At 38.8% G+C, this 17,614-nt stretch overlaps 1 protein-coding gene across 3 annotated transcripts in view; it reads right to left on the bottom strand.

Annotated features, from left to right (window-relative positions):
- The window catches only part of LOC144594446 (dual specificity mitogen-activated protein kinase kinase 4-like), a 120,583-nt gene that overhangs the window by 74,072 nt on the left and 28,897 nt on the right, over positions 1-17,614 (bottom strand). For 2 of the 3 annotated variants that reach the window (XM_078400933.1, XM_078400932.1), the window contains one exon: positions 10,108-10,236. The exons of the other annotated variant lie outside the window; for it this stretch is intronic. In XM_078400933.1, the coding sequence (XP_078257059.1) occupies positions 10,108-10,236 (129 nt within the window). The remainder of the gene's footprint in view (positions 1-10,107; positions 10,237-17,614) is intronic. 3 annotated transcript variants of the gene reach the window in all.

Here is a 17,614-nt window from a genome sequence, read left to right on the forward strand (position 1 = left end):
GGAAAGGGCCCAGAGGAGGTTTACAAGAATGATTCCAAGAATGAGTGGGTTAGCATAAGATGAGCGTTTGACACCACGTGGCCCCTACTTGCTGGAGTTTAGAAGGTTGAGGGGGGGACATTGAAACTTGCAGAATAATGAAAGCCATAGATAGAGTGGATGTGGAAAGGATGTTTCCACTGGTGGGAGAGAGTCTGGGACCAGAGGTCAGAGCCTCAGAATTAAAGGGTGCTCTTTCAGAAAGGAGGTGAGGAGGAACTTCTTTAGTCAGAGGGTAATTAATCTGTGGAGGCCAAGTCAGTGGATATTTTTTTAAGGCAGGGATAGAGAAATTCTCGATTAGAATGGCTGTCAAGGGTTATGGGAAGAAGGCGGGAATATTGGATTAGGAGACAGACATCAGCCATGATTGAAGGATGAAGTAGACTCGATGGGCCAAATGGCCTAATTCTACTCCTATAACCTGGGAACAAGGGGTGAAGGACCAGCTTGGATTTGTTACCACCACTGCAGGAACAAACATTTTTGAAATGACAGTGCAAGTATTATTTCAGTTGCATTGGATTCCAGGACACAGGCATGAACCTTAAGAGCTCTAGTACTGTTTCAGTGAAGCAAATCTCAAAGATATAAACAAATCAATGCTACGCCTCATTAATATTCCAATCCAGCAATCTTTTGAGCTTTCCTGAATGAAACAAATGTAATTCTCTAGGATACTGTTAGTTGATTAGACCCTTAATATCTTTGAAAAGCAGTGTTAAAACAGACTTTACAAGGAATAATTCCATCAAATGATCCTTTGTTTCAATTTTTAAACTCTGGAATTTATACATTTTAGAATTAATCTCCATCTGCCAAGAAAGCAAAAATACGAAGTTGCAATTTGTTACTGGTATACAATTTCACATAAAACCAATTTCAAGAAGAAATAGACTATGCTTGTGCTTTGCACTGAAGATATGGTCATCGGTGTACGTCACCACACTATTTAAGAGGGCCAAGCAAGCCACGGTAAAGAGAAAGCACTTGCTAGACCAAAATTCCGCATACTGTTAGTTGGAATGGCAGCAGACAGATACCCACTACCCAGTTATGAGAGTCAGAAATAAGTTTCAGAATACAGTATCATGAAATAGGAGCTTACTTTGCTCTTTTCCACAGACGCTTAGCTGAACCCCTAAAGCAGAGAAAACAAAAACTTTTTTAGAAATAATTGCAACACAGCAAATTTCCACAGCTACCACTGTACCTGTTAAAGAGAGATTACTGAGCCTCTTACCATAAATTTTGATCATTAGAACGAAAACACAATCACTGGTATTATTTGGAAGAGTGTAGGGGTCAGAGTCGCCAAATCACAGCAGGTTATTTTCATTCATAAATTATTCCTGCATGTTACAATCTAATGACTAAACAGAAATACAATATCTGGGCAATATTACCTTTTAAAAAAAACCTATGCATATTACTAGATCTAGGATAAATGATAATGGAATCCAAAAAATAAATCATTTTGACAAACGAGGCAAGGAGACTTCCTCATTCATGATAGATATTAAATTATCCTATTCCCTACCTTAAAATATTATGCAGGCAACAAAAGCAAGAAAAAAACATTTCAAAGAACATTGGCACCATTCAGTGTTAACATAAATTATACTGGTTGCCTGCTAAGAACCTCAAAGTAATAGTTCATATCAGTATTTAAGCTTAATACATTAAGGCCAATAATTTAATAAAATGCAAACTAACAAAGTGACAATGAATCATCGACATAGTATCACCAATCATCCCATGCTTGAATATTAGCCTCATGAAGGATTTTAACAAGGTCAAATGAAAATTTGCAAGATTTATTACTTACACAAGAGGGACAAACTTAGACTTGGCAGGACATTAGGAAATTGAACTTTTACTTCTAGAATCTGCATTTAAATCAAACCTATCTTATCTGATGGGCAGCATCATCCCAGTAAATAAGTGATCTTGGAACTATCTGATCCAGAAGAGAACTTGCATTGATAAATGGTAAGAATTACTTGATATTACATCTCATCTTTAAGCCAATATATTTCATATAGACAAAAGATATTAAATCAGGTAGTCAAACAGATTGCAGTGAGATGACTCTTTATCGACATCTTATTGGCCAGAGTTAAGGAAATCTGGACTGAATTTCAGTCCTTGAAGATGAACAACATGATGCCAGCAGTAGAATGAAGGAAGTGAGATGCCCAGGCCAGTTTAGAAGACTTAAGGTTAACGAATTAGAGGAAACCGAGGGCACAAAGCAACGCAGCAATCTAGATGAGAAGTTTAAAATACAGGTATTACCAGCCACGGAGGATAAGAAAATTTAAGTCATGAGTAGCAGGTAGCAATTTAACTCCATGGAAGAGGAAATTGAAAAATTATGAAATGGAAATCTAGATTACAGAGCACTGGAATAATCAAGAGATTACTTTAATTCTAATTTTCCCCATGGTTTAAGGGTAAGGAAATTAAACACTCATTTTAGGTACGTAGTATTGATACGAAATACTGAATGTTAAAATGGACTGTTATAAACAGAATAAAACATTCTTTATAACTTTGGTAATGATGTGTTTCAATGAAGAATGTCTTTCACCATCACAATACTAAAATGTTCCAAATATTTTCAATTCCCATATTATTAAGCAGCAGTTAAATGACAGCAATCTGACATGACAAATGCAATCCTTTGCTGATCATTATAATGGAGTCAGAATGTAGCATGGAAACAGACCCATTTGGCCCGAGTCCATGCCAACTATCAACACCAATTTACACAAAACTGACATTAATCTGGTGACAATTTGAAATTCAATTCATATTGAATTGCCACGCTAAATAAGGAACTTTAAACACAATGTAGAGTCATTTTACAGAACTTCCATCTGAACAATATTGGATATTTTCCACACCACCACTCAAATTCTTATCCAACATTAACACTTGTGCAGTCACCACTCAGTCTGAAATCCTTAAAGTATTTAAGGTTCTTAAAGTACCAAATACACCAAAATAATCTCTCTTGAAAGCCATGCACAATAGACATTTGCATGCAAATGTAGTCCCCCACTTTATAAAGAAACTGGGGGCTTGTTTATAAGAGTCTAAAAATATTGCAGTTTTAATTAAATATAAGCAAGTTGGATCCAAATGTTTGAGGTCCATAATAGACCTAACAAACCTAGAAGACAATTTAATTCTTTACTATTTTGATTATGGATGTAAATTCACTTCATTAGAAATATCCTTTAATAGACCATAACTGCTATAATGTATTCCAGTGGTGTTCCATTGAAGTTACAAAAGTCAAATAGATTAGCTCGTGCTTCAGTTATATTGACATTGGTGAACCAACATATGGAGTACTGTGTATAGTGTTAACAAGCTTCTAGCATAAGGAAACTATGTGTTGGAAGCAGTTCAGAGAAAGTTTATGACTAATATTTGGAATGGGCAGGTTGTCTCATGACAAAAGCCAAAGCTTCCATCTGTTGGAGTTTACAGAATGATTTGATTGTGGGGTGGAGAGGTCTACTTCAGTCCTGCGTGCATGTGTTAATAAAATGACATAAACACGAGACAGATTTACAATAGACAATAGGTGCAGGAGTAGGCCATTCAGCCCTTCGAGCCAGCACCGCCATTCAATGCGATCATGGCTGATCACTCTCAATCAGTACCCCGTTCCTGCCTTCTCCCCATACCCCCTCACTCCGCTATCCTTAAGAGCTCTATCCAGCTCTCTCTTGAAAGCATCCAACGAACTGGCCTCCACTGCCTTCTGAGGCAGAGAATTCCACACCTTCACCACTCTGACTGAAAAAGTTCTTCCTCATCTCCGTTCTAAATGGCCTACCCCTTATTCTTAAACTGTGGCCCCTTGTTCTGGACTCCCCCAACATTGGGAACATGTTTCCTGCCTCTAATGTGTCCAATCCCCTAATTATCTTATATGTTTCAATAAGATCCCCCCTCATCCTTCTAAATTCCAGTGTATACAAGCATAATTGCTCCAGCCTTTCAACATACGACAGTCCCGCCATTCCGGGAATTAACCTAGTGAACCTACGCTGCACGCCCTCAATAGCAAGAATATCCTTCCTCAAATTTGGAGACCAAAACTGCACACAGTACTCCAGGTGCGGTCTCACCAGGGCCCGGTACAACTGTAGAAGGACCTCTTTGCTCCTATACTCAACTCCTCTTGTTATGAAGGCCAACATTCCATTGGCTTTCTTCAATGCCTGCTGTACCTGCATGGTTCCTTTCGGTGACTGATGCACTAGGACACCCAGATCTCGTTGAACATCCCCTCTTCCTAACTTGACACCATTCAGATAATAATCTGCCTTTCTATTCTTACTTCCAAAGTGAATAACCTCACACTTATCCACATTAAACTGCATCTGCCATGTATCCGCCCACTCACACAACCTGTCCAAGTCACCCTGTAGCCTTATTGCATCTTCCTCACAATTCACACTACCCCCCAGCTTAGTATCATCTGCAAATTTGCTAATGGTACTTTTAATCCCTTCATCTAAGTCATTAATGTATATCGTAAATAGCTGGGGTCCCAGCACCGAACCTTGCGGTACCCCACTGGTCACTGCCTGCCATTCCGAAAGGGACCCATTTATCCCCACTCTTTGCTTTCTGTCTGTCAACCAATTTTCTATCCAAGTCAGTACCCTACCCCCAATACCATGTGCTCTAATTTTGCCCACTAATCTCCTATGTGGGACCTTGTCGAAGGCTTTCTGAAAGTCGAGGTACACCACATCCACTGACTCTCCCCTTTCCATTTTCCTAGTTACATCCTCAAAAAATTCCAGTAGATTTGTCAAGCATGATTTCCCCTTCGTAAATCCATGCTGACTCGGAATGATCCTGTTACTGCTATTCAAATGCTCAGCAATTTCATCTTTTATAATTGACTCCAGCATCTTCCCCACCACTGATGTCAGACTAACTGGTCTATAATTACCCATTTTCTCTCTCCCTCCTTTCTTAAAAAGTGGGATAACATTTGCTATCCTCCAATCCACAGGAACTGATCCTGAATCTATAGAACATTGAAAAATGATCTCCAATGCTTCCACTATTTCTAGAGCCACCTCCTTAAGTACGCTGGGATGCAGACCATCAGGCCCTGGGGATTTATCAGCCTTCAGTCCCATCAGTCTACCCAAAACCATTTCCTGCCTAATGTGGATTTCCTTCAGTTCCTCCATCACCCTAGGTGATGGCCCCTAGAACATTTGGGAGATTGTGTGTATCTTCCTCAGTGAAGACAGATCCAAAGTAACGGTTTAACTCGTCTGCCATTTCTTTGTTCCCCATAATAAATTCCCCTGCTTCTGTCTTCAAGGGACCCACATTTGCCTTGACTATTTTTTTCCTCTTCACGTACCTAAAAAAACTTTTGCTATCCTCCTTTATATTATTGGCTAGTTTACCCTCGTACATCATCTTTTCTCCCCGTATTGCCTTTTTAGTTAACTTTTGTTGCTCTTTAAAAGAGTCCCAATCCTCTGTCTTCCCACTCTTCTTTGCTATGTTATACTTCCTCTCCTTAATTTTTATGCTGTCCTTGACTTCCCTTGTCAGCCACAGGTGTCTCTTACTCCCCTTAGAGTCTTTCCGCCTCTTTGGGATAAATTGATCCTGCAACCTCTGCATTATTCCCAGGAATACCTGCCATTGCTGTTCTACCGTCTTCCCTGCTAGGGCCTCCTTCCAGTCAATTTTGGCCAGCTCCTGCCTCATGCCTCTGTAATCCCCTTTGCTATACTGTAATACTGACACTTCCGATTTTCCCTTCTGCCTTTCCATTTGCAGAGTAAAACTTATCATGTTGTGATCACTGCCTCCTAATGGCTCTTTTACCTCTAGTCCCCTTATCAGATCAGGATCATTACACAACACTAAATCCAGAATTGCCTTCTCCCTGGTAGGCTCCAGTACAAGCTGTTCTAAGAATCCATCTCGAAGGCACTCTACAAACTCTCTTTCCTGGGGTCCATTTCCAACCTGATTTTCCCAGTCTACCTGCATGTTGAAATCTCCCATAACCACCGTAGCATTACATTTGTGACACGCCAATTTTATCTCCTGATTCAACTTGCACCCTATGTCGAGGCTACTATGTCGAGGCTTACATTGTTAGAAGAAATTTAATTTCAATTTATCCTCTCACAAATGAACCAATTGATTGCAGTAGATTGTCGAGGCTTACATTGTTAGAAGAAATTTAATTTCAATTTATCCTCTCACAAATGAACCAATTGATTGCAGTAGATTAACTCCCGACATAGCACAAAGACGTACAGGTATGTAGGTTAATTGGCTGGGTAACTGTAAAAATTGTCCCTAGTGGGTGTAGGATAGTGTTAATGTACGGGGATCACTGGGCGGCACGGACTTGGAGGGCCGAAAAGGCCTGTTTCCGGCTGTATATATATGATATGATATGATAGCACATTTTGTTTCATGCAGCACAGGCTGGATACTGAGGGGGCAAGATGATGGGAAGGGATGAGGAAAATGCTGAGGTTGTGGTGATGCGGCAAATGAAAGTAGGGGTAGGGAAAATAATCTATCAAACAGATAGATCAAGAACTGAAGATGGGATTAGAAATCTTGATCATTTTAAAATGGAAAGAACTATTCCAATAACTAATCAAACTTGTGGAATAAAAGTTCATCAACTCTTCACGTTAAAAAAATACTTATGAATGCACTAAGCAGAATGGATATTATACATCTTTAATCATTTATTTGAAAAGATTCAAGTATCATAGATCTGGTGTTTGTTCTCACCAAGAGCCTTTCAAGGGAACAATGATCAATTTAAAATTAGGTTGAAAAATATCAGTATTGCAGGCAGAAAAACCCAGAAAAACAAAAATAATGGCTAGCCATCTATATGAAAAAGGGAGACGCTTGCTAAACCAACCTATGAAAAATGTATTGAGGTGGCAATAACAATTATGTCTAGGCTCCGGTAAACCCTAACAAAAAGTTGCCATTGATTCATTCGTTCCATTAATGAATGGAATTATAGCATGCAAAGTTGCAGAACGAGTTTCAAATTGAATGCACAACAGGGTAGTGGTAAATGATTGTGGGCAAAGGAAGAAAGTGCAGTAGTACTGAAACAAATTACAAGACAATGATAATTTTATTGAATAAGCATTTAATTGACAACATTTCTAATGATAAAAGCAAGGTATAATATTTTACTGCAAAGAAATACAGTATGCAACTTGAAAGTAAATGTGACAGTGAAGCAAAAGAATCTGAGAGAATAAATATATAAATCGCACAGTGGATAGATGGGCTAATAAGACTGTGACCAAAGTATTTTGAGCACCAGGTTTTATTGTCATAGGGATCTAATTGAAAAGAAGAAAATACTGCTGAATGCATCAAACATTGGTTGCACCACATAGTGCAAGTTATATAATTTAGGTCACCATATTGAGATAGCCTTCTTCTACCTCATTCCATCTATCTTGAACAGTTGATTGAATTCACTATATTTTTGTGCACATTTATGACAATTAAAACACTTTATTCAGTTAATTTACAATTGAAGCAATTACTAAAAAAACTGAAGAAACACGCAGAGCCAGTATCATCTTCGATTCAGCAACCAATACCATTATATATCTTAAAAAATTGCTTTGAATAGAATTGTGCTATTTGAAGCAGCCCAAATTTAAGTAGACATTAAGACAGGTTGGACAATCTGTATTCTGGAATAATGTCATATCACACAGGCTAAACTGACTAATATTTAATTTCAGACAAGAGAATATTCCATTCACTTTCAGGAAAAGTATGAAAAACATATTAAACCGTTTAAAAATCAAAGTGATGAATTTTTCCCAATATTTCCAATCTTCATTCTTGTTTTACAGTTTACTGTAAAGCTGGTAAATTTAATAATCGCATGAAATTCTGATCTAAAAAAACACCAACCTTAACATAGTCACTGCATTTTATAAAGCAGAATGGCAATCCACACAAATCAAAATATGTCCAGTTTTGATATTGCCAAAATCAGTATCTCTGACACTGACAATTTTATGCTTTCATGTATTCTAATAGAACAAACCACATACATTTTACAAAATCAACCACATTTTAAAAAAGAGCTCTTAAAACAGATAACATTTTAATAATCTTAAAATAGAGAGCGTCAAGAGTGTTTATTGACATATCTCCCGAAATGGAACAGTGAAATTCTTATGTCGGTCACCTGACAGGTACGTCAAGAACAGAGTAAACAAAAGAATAATATTTCACAACCAAGTAGCAATGAGCAAAATCATTGTCAATGACTGCAAGTGATGCATCAATTACAAGCACAAACAGCTGCTACAGGAATAGGAAGACCTTCAATCACAAGTTCGCCATTTAAATTTCACACCAAATATCATTGATGTGCCCTTAAACACAAAATTCAACTTTCAAACTGGCTTTCCTTTCACCAAGTCAAGTATAGTTGTAGTACTGATACTTTGTTAATAGTAATAAATGGCTTCAGTTGATGCAGCCAGTTGATACATTGGCTGAATTACAAAATGCCAATGCTATTGCAGTGCGAAGAAACTAAAGGCATATATATCTTGAGGAAATTTAAAATCAATGTTAGTATTACACATAAAAAGTCAATGAACCATGTATGGATTGAGCAGAACTGTGCTTAAGATACATTTTCATCATAAGGTTATGGTGAAAAGGATTTCCATTTCACACCAACATTAAACTGACATTTGACATTCAGGAACTACCCATTACCACAACAAATGAAATACTCCTGTGGTGGGTGCCTCCTACGACTCGTTTGACAAGAAAGAACAAGACCTATTGCAGAATAAATACATTTGCAAACCTACCTAACCTTCATTTACATTTTTGGATTTGTCTCCCATCTTCGTGCCCAATGAAATTAAACATAGTTGTCTCTGAAGCATTTAAATATGTTAAATCCCTCAATTATCCCAAAGTACACTGTCAGCAAAACTGAAGCACTACTTTAAGTGGAATATAATCATAGAGTATTTCTGTCCATATAACTGCAACATCACTTCCATTTTCAGTCATGACACCACTCGCAAAACAAATACGAACATTCAATAAACAATTTAAATTTGTGTCACATGCTAACATTAATAAATGTACATTTAAATTTATCTGACAAAATCACACTTATACAAGCTCAAAACTTATTATATTCAGAACTAATGCATCTTCCCGTTATGTAATCCCCACTACCATGAAAGAACGGAACAAATGGGCTTGTATTCACTGGAATTTAGAAGGATGAGAAGGGATCTTACAGAAACATAAAATTATTAAGGGATTGGACAAGCTAGATGCAGGAAAGTTCCTGATGTTGGTGGAGTCCAGAACCAGGGGACACAGTTTCAGAATAAGGGGTAGGCCATTTCGAACTGAGACGAGGAAAAACCTTTTCACCCAGAGAGCTGTGAATTTGTGAAATTCTCTCCCTCTGAAGGCGGTGGAGGTTGATTCACTGGATGCATTCAAACGAGAGTTAGATAGAGCTCTTAGGGTTGACGGAATCAAGGGATATGGGGAAAAGGCAGGAACGGGGTACTGATTGTGGGTGATCAGCCATGATCACATTGAATGGGCTGGCTCGAAGGGCCGAATGGCCTACTCCTGCGCCTATTTTCTGTTTCTATATTTCATTTCAAAAGTTAAACCTGCAAATTCTGATATTTGTCTCATTGGTTTCTTCCAAAACTCAAAAACTTGCAACATTAAAATATATATAACTCAAGTTCCCCCACTGTGCATCAAATCATTTATAGATGATTGAGAAGAATATGACTACATGTTTATTGCTATTTACTCCATCCACTAGTTTTCACATTCGTACTTATCCATTAATTAAAATGCAGAGTTAAGTTGTTTTTTTCTATTAGAACTCCCATTTATTCACATCCTATTATGAATCAATCACCTTGAGAGATTCAGTGACCTTACATTAACTGAAGCAGAGCAATAAGGGATAAAATAATCCAGGTAATTTACCAAAAGTGCAGTAGTCCTCATTTTTGGAATGAAGTTCTCCTCCACAAACCAACTTTCCCACCCGCCTCCCCTCAGGTTCTTGGTCTGGACTGAGGATGGGCTTCTGTTTGAGATTCCTGTGTTTCAATTCTGTTAAAACAGTAAAATATAAAAACATGTAATAGATGGGACAATATTACCTTCCAAGAGAGACAAACAGTGAACCTACTTTTTCATCTTTGCAGCTGTATATAGGAAAAATAAAGGAAACTTTCTTTATTGGACAAATTAACAGGGTAATTTCATCTCAAGCAAAATGGTACTGAGGGAACACGACACAGCATAGCGATAGGAGACTCACATGATGGGATGATGCAACATGCTTTTAAAGATGGATATTGTAAAACCATGGAACATCTCCACAACCTTGGGCCACATTTATGGTAGATGAAAATCAGAATCCACAGCAAGAACATTATAACTTCAAAGTGCAATTTACCTTTTCACAAACCTTGATTGCAAATTATGAGTTTTATAGGATCTGCTATAAGCATTTTAATTACATAGTAATTTTTTACTCACAAGTAAACCAAACAACAAGGCAGCTGATTATTTTGATTAATTAATCGATAAACTTGTCCAAAATGTCACCATGAAGCCCAAAATTTAGTTTTTTTTATTGTACAATATGTTCACACCACCAACCATCATGAATGTAAACCTATGCACTATAAAATCATCTGCCCTAGTCTGTAGGAAAATAACTGCAGGTGCTGGTACAAATCGAAGGTGTCACAAAATGCTGGAGTAACTCAGCAGGTCAGGCAGCATCTAGGAGAGAGGGAATGGGTGATGTTTCGGGTCGAGACCCTTCTTCAGACTGATGTCAGGGGGGGGGGGGGGGGGGCAGGACAAAGAAAGGATATAGTCAAGTCAAGTCAAGTCAATTTATTTGTATAACACATTTAAAAACAACCCACGTTGACCAAAGTGCTGCACATCTGACTAGGAAAAAAAAAGAAACATACAGTGGCAGGCAGCCAAACACAACGGCGCAGCCATCTTGAACAAAATGTTAATTCAATCACCCACAGTCCAACAACAAAAGCATTAAATAAGCATCAAAATTACACCCCCAAAAAACCCCCAAAAACACAGTCCAACAATAAAAGCACTAAACAGGCACCCAAATTACCCAACCCCAAAAAACCCCAAAACACAGTCCAACAATAAAAGCATTAAATAGGCATTCAAATCACACAACCCCAAAACCCCCCCAAAAAATATAGGTGGAGACAGGAAGACAGTGGGAGAACTGGGAAGGGGGAGGGGTCTAGATGTCAATTTCTCTACATCGGCAAGACCAAACGCAGGCTCGGCGATCGTTTCGCTCAGCACTTTCGCTCAGTCTGCCTTAACCAACCTGATCGCCCGGCGGCTAAGCACTTCAACTCCCCCTCCCACTCCCAGTCTGACCTTTCTGTCATGGGCCTCCTCCAGTGCCATAGTGAGGCCCACTGCAAATTGGAGGAACAGCACCTCATATTTCGCTTGGGCAGCTTGCAGCCCAACGGTATGAACATTGACTTCTCCAACTTTAGATAGTTCCTCTGTCTCTCTCTTTCCCCCCCCTCTCCCCCACCTCCCCTTTCCCAGTTCTCCCACTGTCTTCCTGTCTCCACCTATATCCTTTCTTTGTCTTGCCCCCGACATCAGTCTGAAGAAGGGTCTCGATCTGAAACGTCACCCATTCCCTCTCTCCTAGATGCTGCCTGACCTGCTGAGTTACTCCAGCATTTTGTGATGCCCTAGTCTGTACATTGGCTCCACTATAAACTTGGTCCATTGAATGATCTTTACATAAATCATTTTGACCTCACTCACCCAAACTCATAACTCATCCTATAGTTATGTACCACTCCTTCATGCTCATCGACTCCACTCATCACTCACTATCCAACTCTCCTCTTTCCATCATTGGCTTTCATGTAATCAGAAACCTGGAATTTCTGGAAAATTTCTTTCTCATCTCTGGCTTGTTACTAGCCATCATTAAATTATTTTAAAATATGTTTTCTTAAATTTATGACCTCCGACCATTCTTGCTGAGTCATACAACAAAATTAATCTTTAGTTATCTGAAGCATCTCAGCTTTTATTAACTCGGCTAAATTGCCGCTTTGGAGTTTATCGCATTTCCTTATATTTCTGAAGTGCCACAAGACATTTTCTGTGATAAAGATGAATATTAATGTATGTTATGATGATGATGATGAAGGGTAACAATTACAGTTTAACTCTAGTTCAAGCAGCGAGTTTACAGAGTAAATCAACCCAATTTAAACATGTAGGCTTGACCTTTAATGAAAATGATCCACGAACATTATGTAAAACCTGCATGTAGTTTAGGAAAATGATGCTCTTTGCAAAATCTAATTGAAAAGAGGTCTTATCTTTCAAGAAGCTTAAGAATGGAAATTCCCATTGAAGTCAACATGAGATGCTCCAGCAAAGTACTGAGAAAATAAATTGGCAGTCTCCAAATATTTAGAATTTTCTGCTGTTTTATAATAATATAAAATCTCAACAAATCAATTTCCCATATAACAGGCAACACAAGTGAAATGATACAAATTACTTTTTAATTGCAATAATGCATTTAACAGATGTTAGATTGATACCAAATGAATAGCTATATGCTGAATAAATGCACACTTCATTTATCAGTCTGGCATTTCTACAGAATTCCAAATTATATCCTTGTGCATTAGGTTAAAAATACAGGAAAAAAACGCAGATGCTGGTTTAAATCCAAGGTAGACACAAAATGCTGGAGTAACTCAGCGGGTCAGAAAGCATCTCGGGAGAGAAGGAATGGGTGACGTTTCGGGTCGAGACCCTTCTTCAGATAAAGGGTCTCGACCCAAAATGCCACCCATTCCTTCTCTCCTGAGATGCTGCCTGACCCACTGAGTTACTCCAGCATTTTGTGTCTACCCAGGAAAATGTTTTCATCTATCAGAAGGAATATGATCTTAAGGTTGCTATCAGCAGTGAAATTTAATTCTCATCATCATTATTTTACAATTGCTCCTACAGATATTTAGTCAGCACTAAAAATGCCCTGATTCTAATGCAACGTGTAAGTTGATATCATTTATAAATCATCTACGGCTTTCAGAAGCAGTAAAATCATTATATGACCGAGCAGCCAATTAGACCAAAGACACCAAAACGTAGGAAACCAGGTTCTTGGCTTATTGTCACGTATACGAACGTACAGTGAAAAACTGTTTTGTATGTTATACAAGCAAATCATGTCATATGCGGGAACAAAGGGTAGTGCAAAAGAGAAAATACATAGAGTGCAGTGGTACAGCTAAAAAAAAGTGCAGATAATCAATTTCTCTGGAACATCAGAGGTTGAGAGGAGACGATAGAAGTATATAAAATTATGAGGGGCATAGAATAGAGTAAGTAGACAGTCAGAACAATTTCTCCGGGGTGGAAATGTCCACCACTAGAGGGCATAGCGATAAACTGAGAGGGGGAAGGTTTTATAAAGATACTAGACCAACTGGACCCGTTGGGCCCAAACCTCTCCTGCATTGGTGCAGCCCCCCCCCCCCCCCCCCCCCTCCCATCCCCCTCCCTAGGTGATAGATTTAAACTTTAAAATGTGAATAACTTTTAAAATATAACACCAATTTCAATGGAGTGTCCAGCTTTAGGTTTCTGGGCACATACATTTCAGAGGACCTCACATGGTCCACTAACACCGCTGCACTGGTCAACAAGGCACAGCAACGACTGTTCTTCCTGAGAACACTGAAAAAGACTGGTCTGCCCCAACAGCTGCTGATGACCTTCGACCGCTGCACCACAGAGAGCATCCTGTATGGCATCTCTGTGTGGTATCTCAGCTGCACACAGACGGAGAGGAGAGCTCTTCAGCGGGTAGTCTACAGAGCTCAGAAAATTATCGGGACACAGCTACCAGCCTTGGAGGGCCTCTACAATACACGATGCCTCAGAAAAGCCACCAGCATTCATAAAGACTCCTCACACCCCTGCAATAGTCTGTTCGAACTTCTACCATCCGGCAGACGTTACAAGACCTTCTACGCCCGCACCTCCAGACTTAGGTACAGCTTCATCCCCAGAGCTAAAGCTGCCTTGAACCAGTCCTGCTGAGGGCCCCCCGCCCCATGAACTGTCTCCTTCGGATGGTCACGTCGCACATCGACCCGGCACAGACCTATTTGCACTTTATACAGTTTTAACTGTTTCTAATTTTGTTTCTCTGGGTTGTCTAAATTTCTGTTGATTAGCTAATTAATTTATTGCATCGAATGGAAGTCGCATTCCCAATCTCGTTGTACCCCTGTACAATGACAATAAAGATATATTGTATTGTATTGTATTGAAACTTCTTCCATTAGCACCAAAGGGACGACGGTGAGTAAGGTGGGCCTAAAATTGTCACGCTATCGTGTACTGTTTTGGCTGTAGTTTTGGAACAAACAAAGGAGAGTTTTAGTATACAGATGTGGGGCGAGTTATTTTCTTACACAGTAGTGGGGGCCTGGACTGCACTGCCAGGGGTGGCTGTGGAGGCAGATACAATAGTGGCGTTTAGAGGCTTTCCTCTAGGCATATGGAAGTGCAGGGGATAGAGGGATATGGATTACGAACAGGCAGATAAGATTATTGTAATTGGGCATCAATTTGGCACAAACATTGTGGGCAGAAGGGCCCATTTCTGTGCTATACTGTTCTGTGTTCTGCAAAAATAAGTGCAAGGGCAGCAATGCAGTACACTGGGAGGTCTGGGACAATATGCATTGTTGGAGAGGTTCATTCAAGTGTCTAATAATGGCAGGGAAGAATATGTGCTTGAATCTTGAGGTATGCGCTTTCAAGCTTTTGCATCTTCCACTGAGAAGGGCAAGGGAATGACTGGGTAAATCCTTGATTACATTGGCTATTTCCCAAGGCAGCGATATACAGATCAAGTTGATGTGGGAAATGGCTGATGTGTCAAATGGCTGATGTGTCATGGACTGCTCTACATTTACAATTCTCTGCAATTTCTTGTGGTTGTGGGCCGTGTTGCCATGCCAAACTGTGCTGCATCCAGATAGGATGCACTCTATGGGGCACGTGTAGAAATTGGTAAAAGTCATTGGAGACATGCTAAATTTCCTTAGCCTTTTCAAGAAGTACAGGTGTTGATGTTCTTTCTTGGCCGTAGAGTCAATATGGTTAGACAAGGACAAGGACAAATCTTTGGTGATATTTACACCGAAGAACTGAAGCTCTCGAGCATCTCCACTGCAGTACCATTGATGCAGACTCGGGCATAGACTCCATCCTACTTCCTGGGGTTTATACCAGCTCATTTGTTTTGTTGACATCAATCTCATCATTGGTCAAGACTCAGCCCACTATGCTGGTGTCATCTACAGACTTGTAAATGATTTTATACCACTTTAAAAAATCAGTCAAAGATCAACCATGAAGTACACAAATCACTGAATCTGTTAATTAGATCTGCAAGCACATCTTGAAAAGCATGAGAACATATCACAACTAATGCATTAAACTGCACATGTTAGGAGTTCATTACATAGTGATGGGAAGTGCAGGCAGTCTCATCACTGTCTTAATTGTGCATTGCAGACCAAGTGTAACTTTTTAATGCACTTTATTTTTACACAACGCTTAATATCACTGGTTTAATACACAGAATGTTGAATGTGAGTTAGGTATTGATTTTAAGTTTGGCTCACACAGTGGATGTGCCTGATGGATTTACCCCACAAGTCAGGAGCATTCAATATTCTTGCCGTAGATCAAAAGAATTGTGCTGCCAACAGCCCTCAAGCTAAACTGCCTTCAGGACGACAGAGCCACTGGTAATTTCCCCTTTATTTTTTTGCAGTTTATGATAGCATGTTTGATTTTCTCTAAGCAGAAGCTCAATGATGTAGTTCAATGTGGGAAGTGCCCGAATTGTTTGCACAAGAATGCTTAGGTAACAATTAACATTCTTTGGAATCTCTGTATTGGAAGCTATTAAGATTAATTTGAGTTATGGTTAATTTGAAGTTATGTCGGTTATATTAAATTTTGTTCTCTATCATCATGTGAGTATTTTGTTCCCCATCATCATGTGAGTATTTAGTGAAAGTATTAAAAATTGCAAAATCATTTGCTTTTAAAATTTATTTGGAGGTATTGCATATTCTCAGAATATTACAGCAATATGATACTCCCATGCTACACTACTATTTTCTACAGTTGAAAAGTCAAAATTATTGCAGTGTGCTCTCCAGTTCAATTTAGACTCCACTCTAGACTATTTCCTGTCATGGGGATGTTCCTGTTCTGATCATGTGACTGGAACAGCTGATAGGCAACAAACATTTGTGAAAAAAACCCCATTTTATTCGGTATTCTGAAGAAAAAATATACTATTTGATATTTCCCTTCCAAGCAAATTAAAGTCCTGAAGTGAAGTTTTTACTGGCAAAAAATACATAAAAATCAAAAGGCCCAATTACTTCTAATTTACTAAATTGCCCAAATGTTTTCCTAACAGTTCTGAGGAAAACCTACTTTAAATAATTGCATGAACTTTTTCTTTTTTAGTTTGCATTATATTTAAATTACAGTGCGTATTTGATCATGCTATCCTAACCATTGATCTGTAACATCCAAAAAGCAGATATCTACGGGTACAAAAGTTGATATTATTATTAATGCCAATTAAAATGCATCATGTCACTGATCACCATCTTTGCATGCACCCAAATTATATGGTGTTATCCAATAGTATACATTAAACCACCTGAAATCTGATTTAAATTATTCCTAGAGTTATTTGTGCAGAACTAGCTTTGGGTAAAGTAATTTAATAGTTAAAAAGTATTTGCACTTTGAAGTGAATTATGCCGGACATGTGAAGAACTAATATGTTGATATTCATTTAGGGAACATTCTCCTGAATTCTGGAAAAGGAGGTAGGGTGGATAGAGTTACCCAAGAGTTGCCCAAGCCTAGGAAACTAGACCCAATGCAGAAAATATGCTTGTAGTATATGCCATGCAATGTCTAATATAAAATTTCTGTAGCTTGCATTTGGAGTCTCCATTGATACCAGAGTGACCAGGAGCTTGGGGTGGAGGAGCTCAATTTCAAGAGTTGAATGCATTCGAGAAATCCGATGGTCAACCGAAATTCTACTTGAGGGTTCTGTTCTCAAAACTAGCAAAGATCATCTACTTTAAAAAAATCTTTCTCTGAAAATAGTCTTGATGGTAAACCAATATAAATACATGCCCATCAAGACTATGTATCAAGAGTCAGATGATGGCCCTGTCCTCTCTGCAAACTTACTGCAGTATGGAAATTTCAAAGATTTTCAAAGGAATTGTTACCTGCTGGTCACCTGTTACCTACTGGTCACTTTTAGCCAAATGGCAGATTGTCTCAATGGTTAAAACATTAGGAACCACTGTTTCTC

This window comes from Rhinoraja longicauda, chromosome 6 (genome assembly GCF_053455715.1).
Source record: "Rhinoraja longicauda isolate Sanriku21f chromosome 6, sRhiLon1.1, whole genome shotgun sequence".
In the NCBI taxonomy this organism is placed as follows: domain Eukaryota; kingdom Metazoa; phylum Chordata; class Chondrichthyes; order Rajiformes; family Arhynchobatidae; genus Rhinoraja; species Rhinoraja longicauda.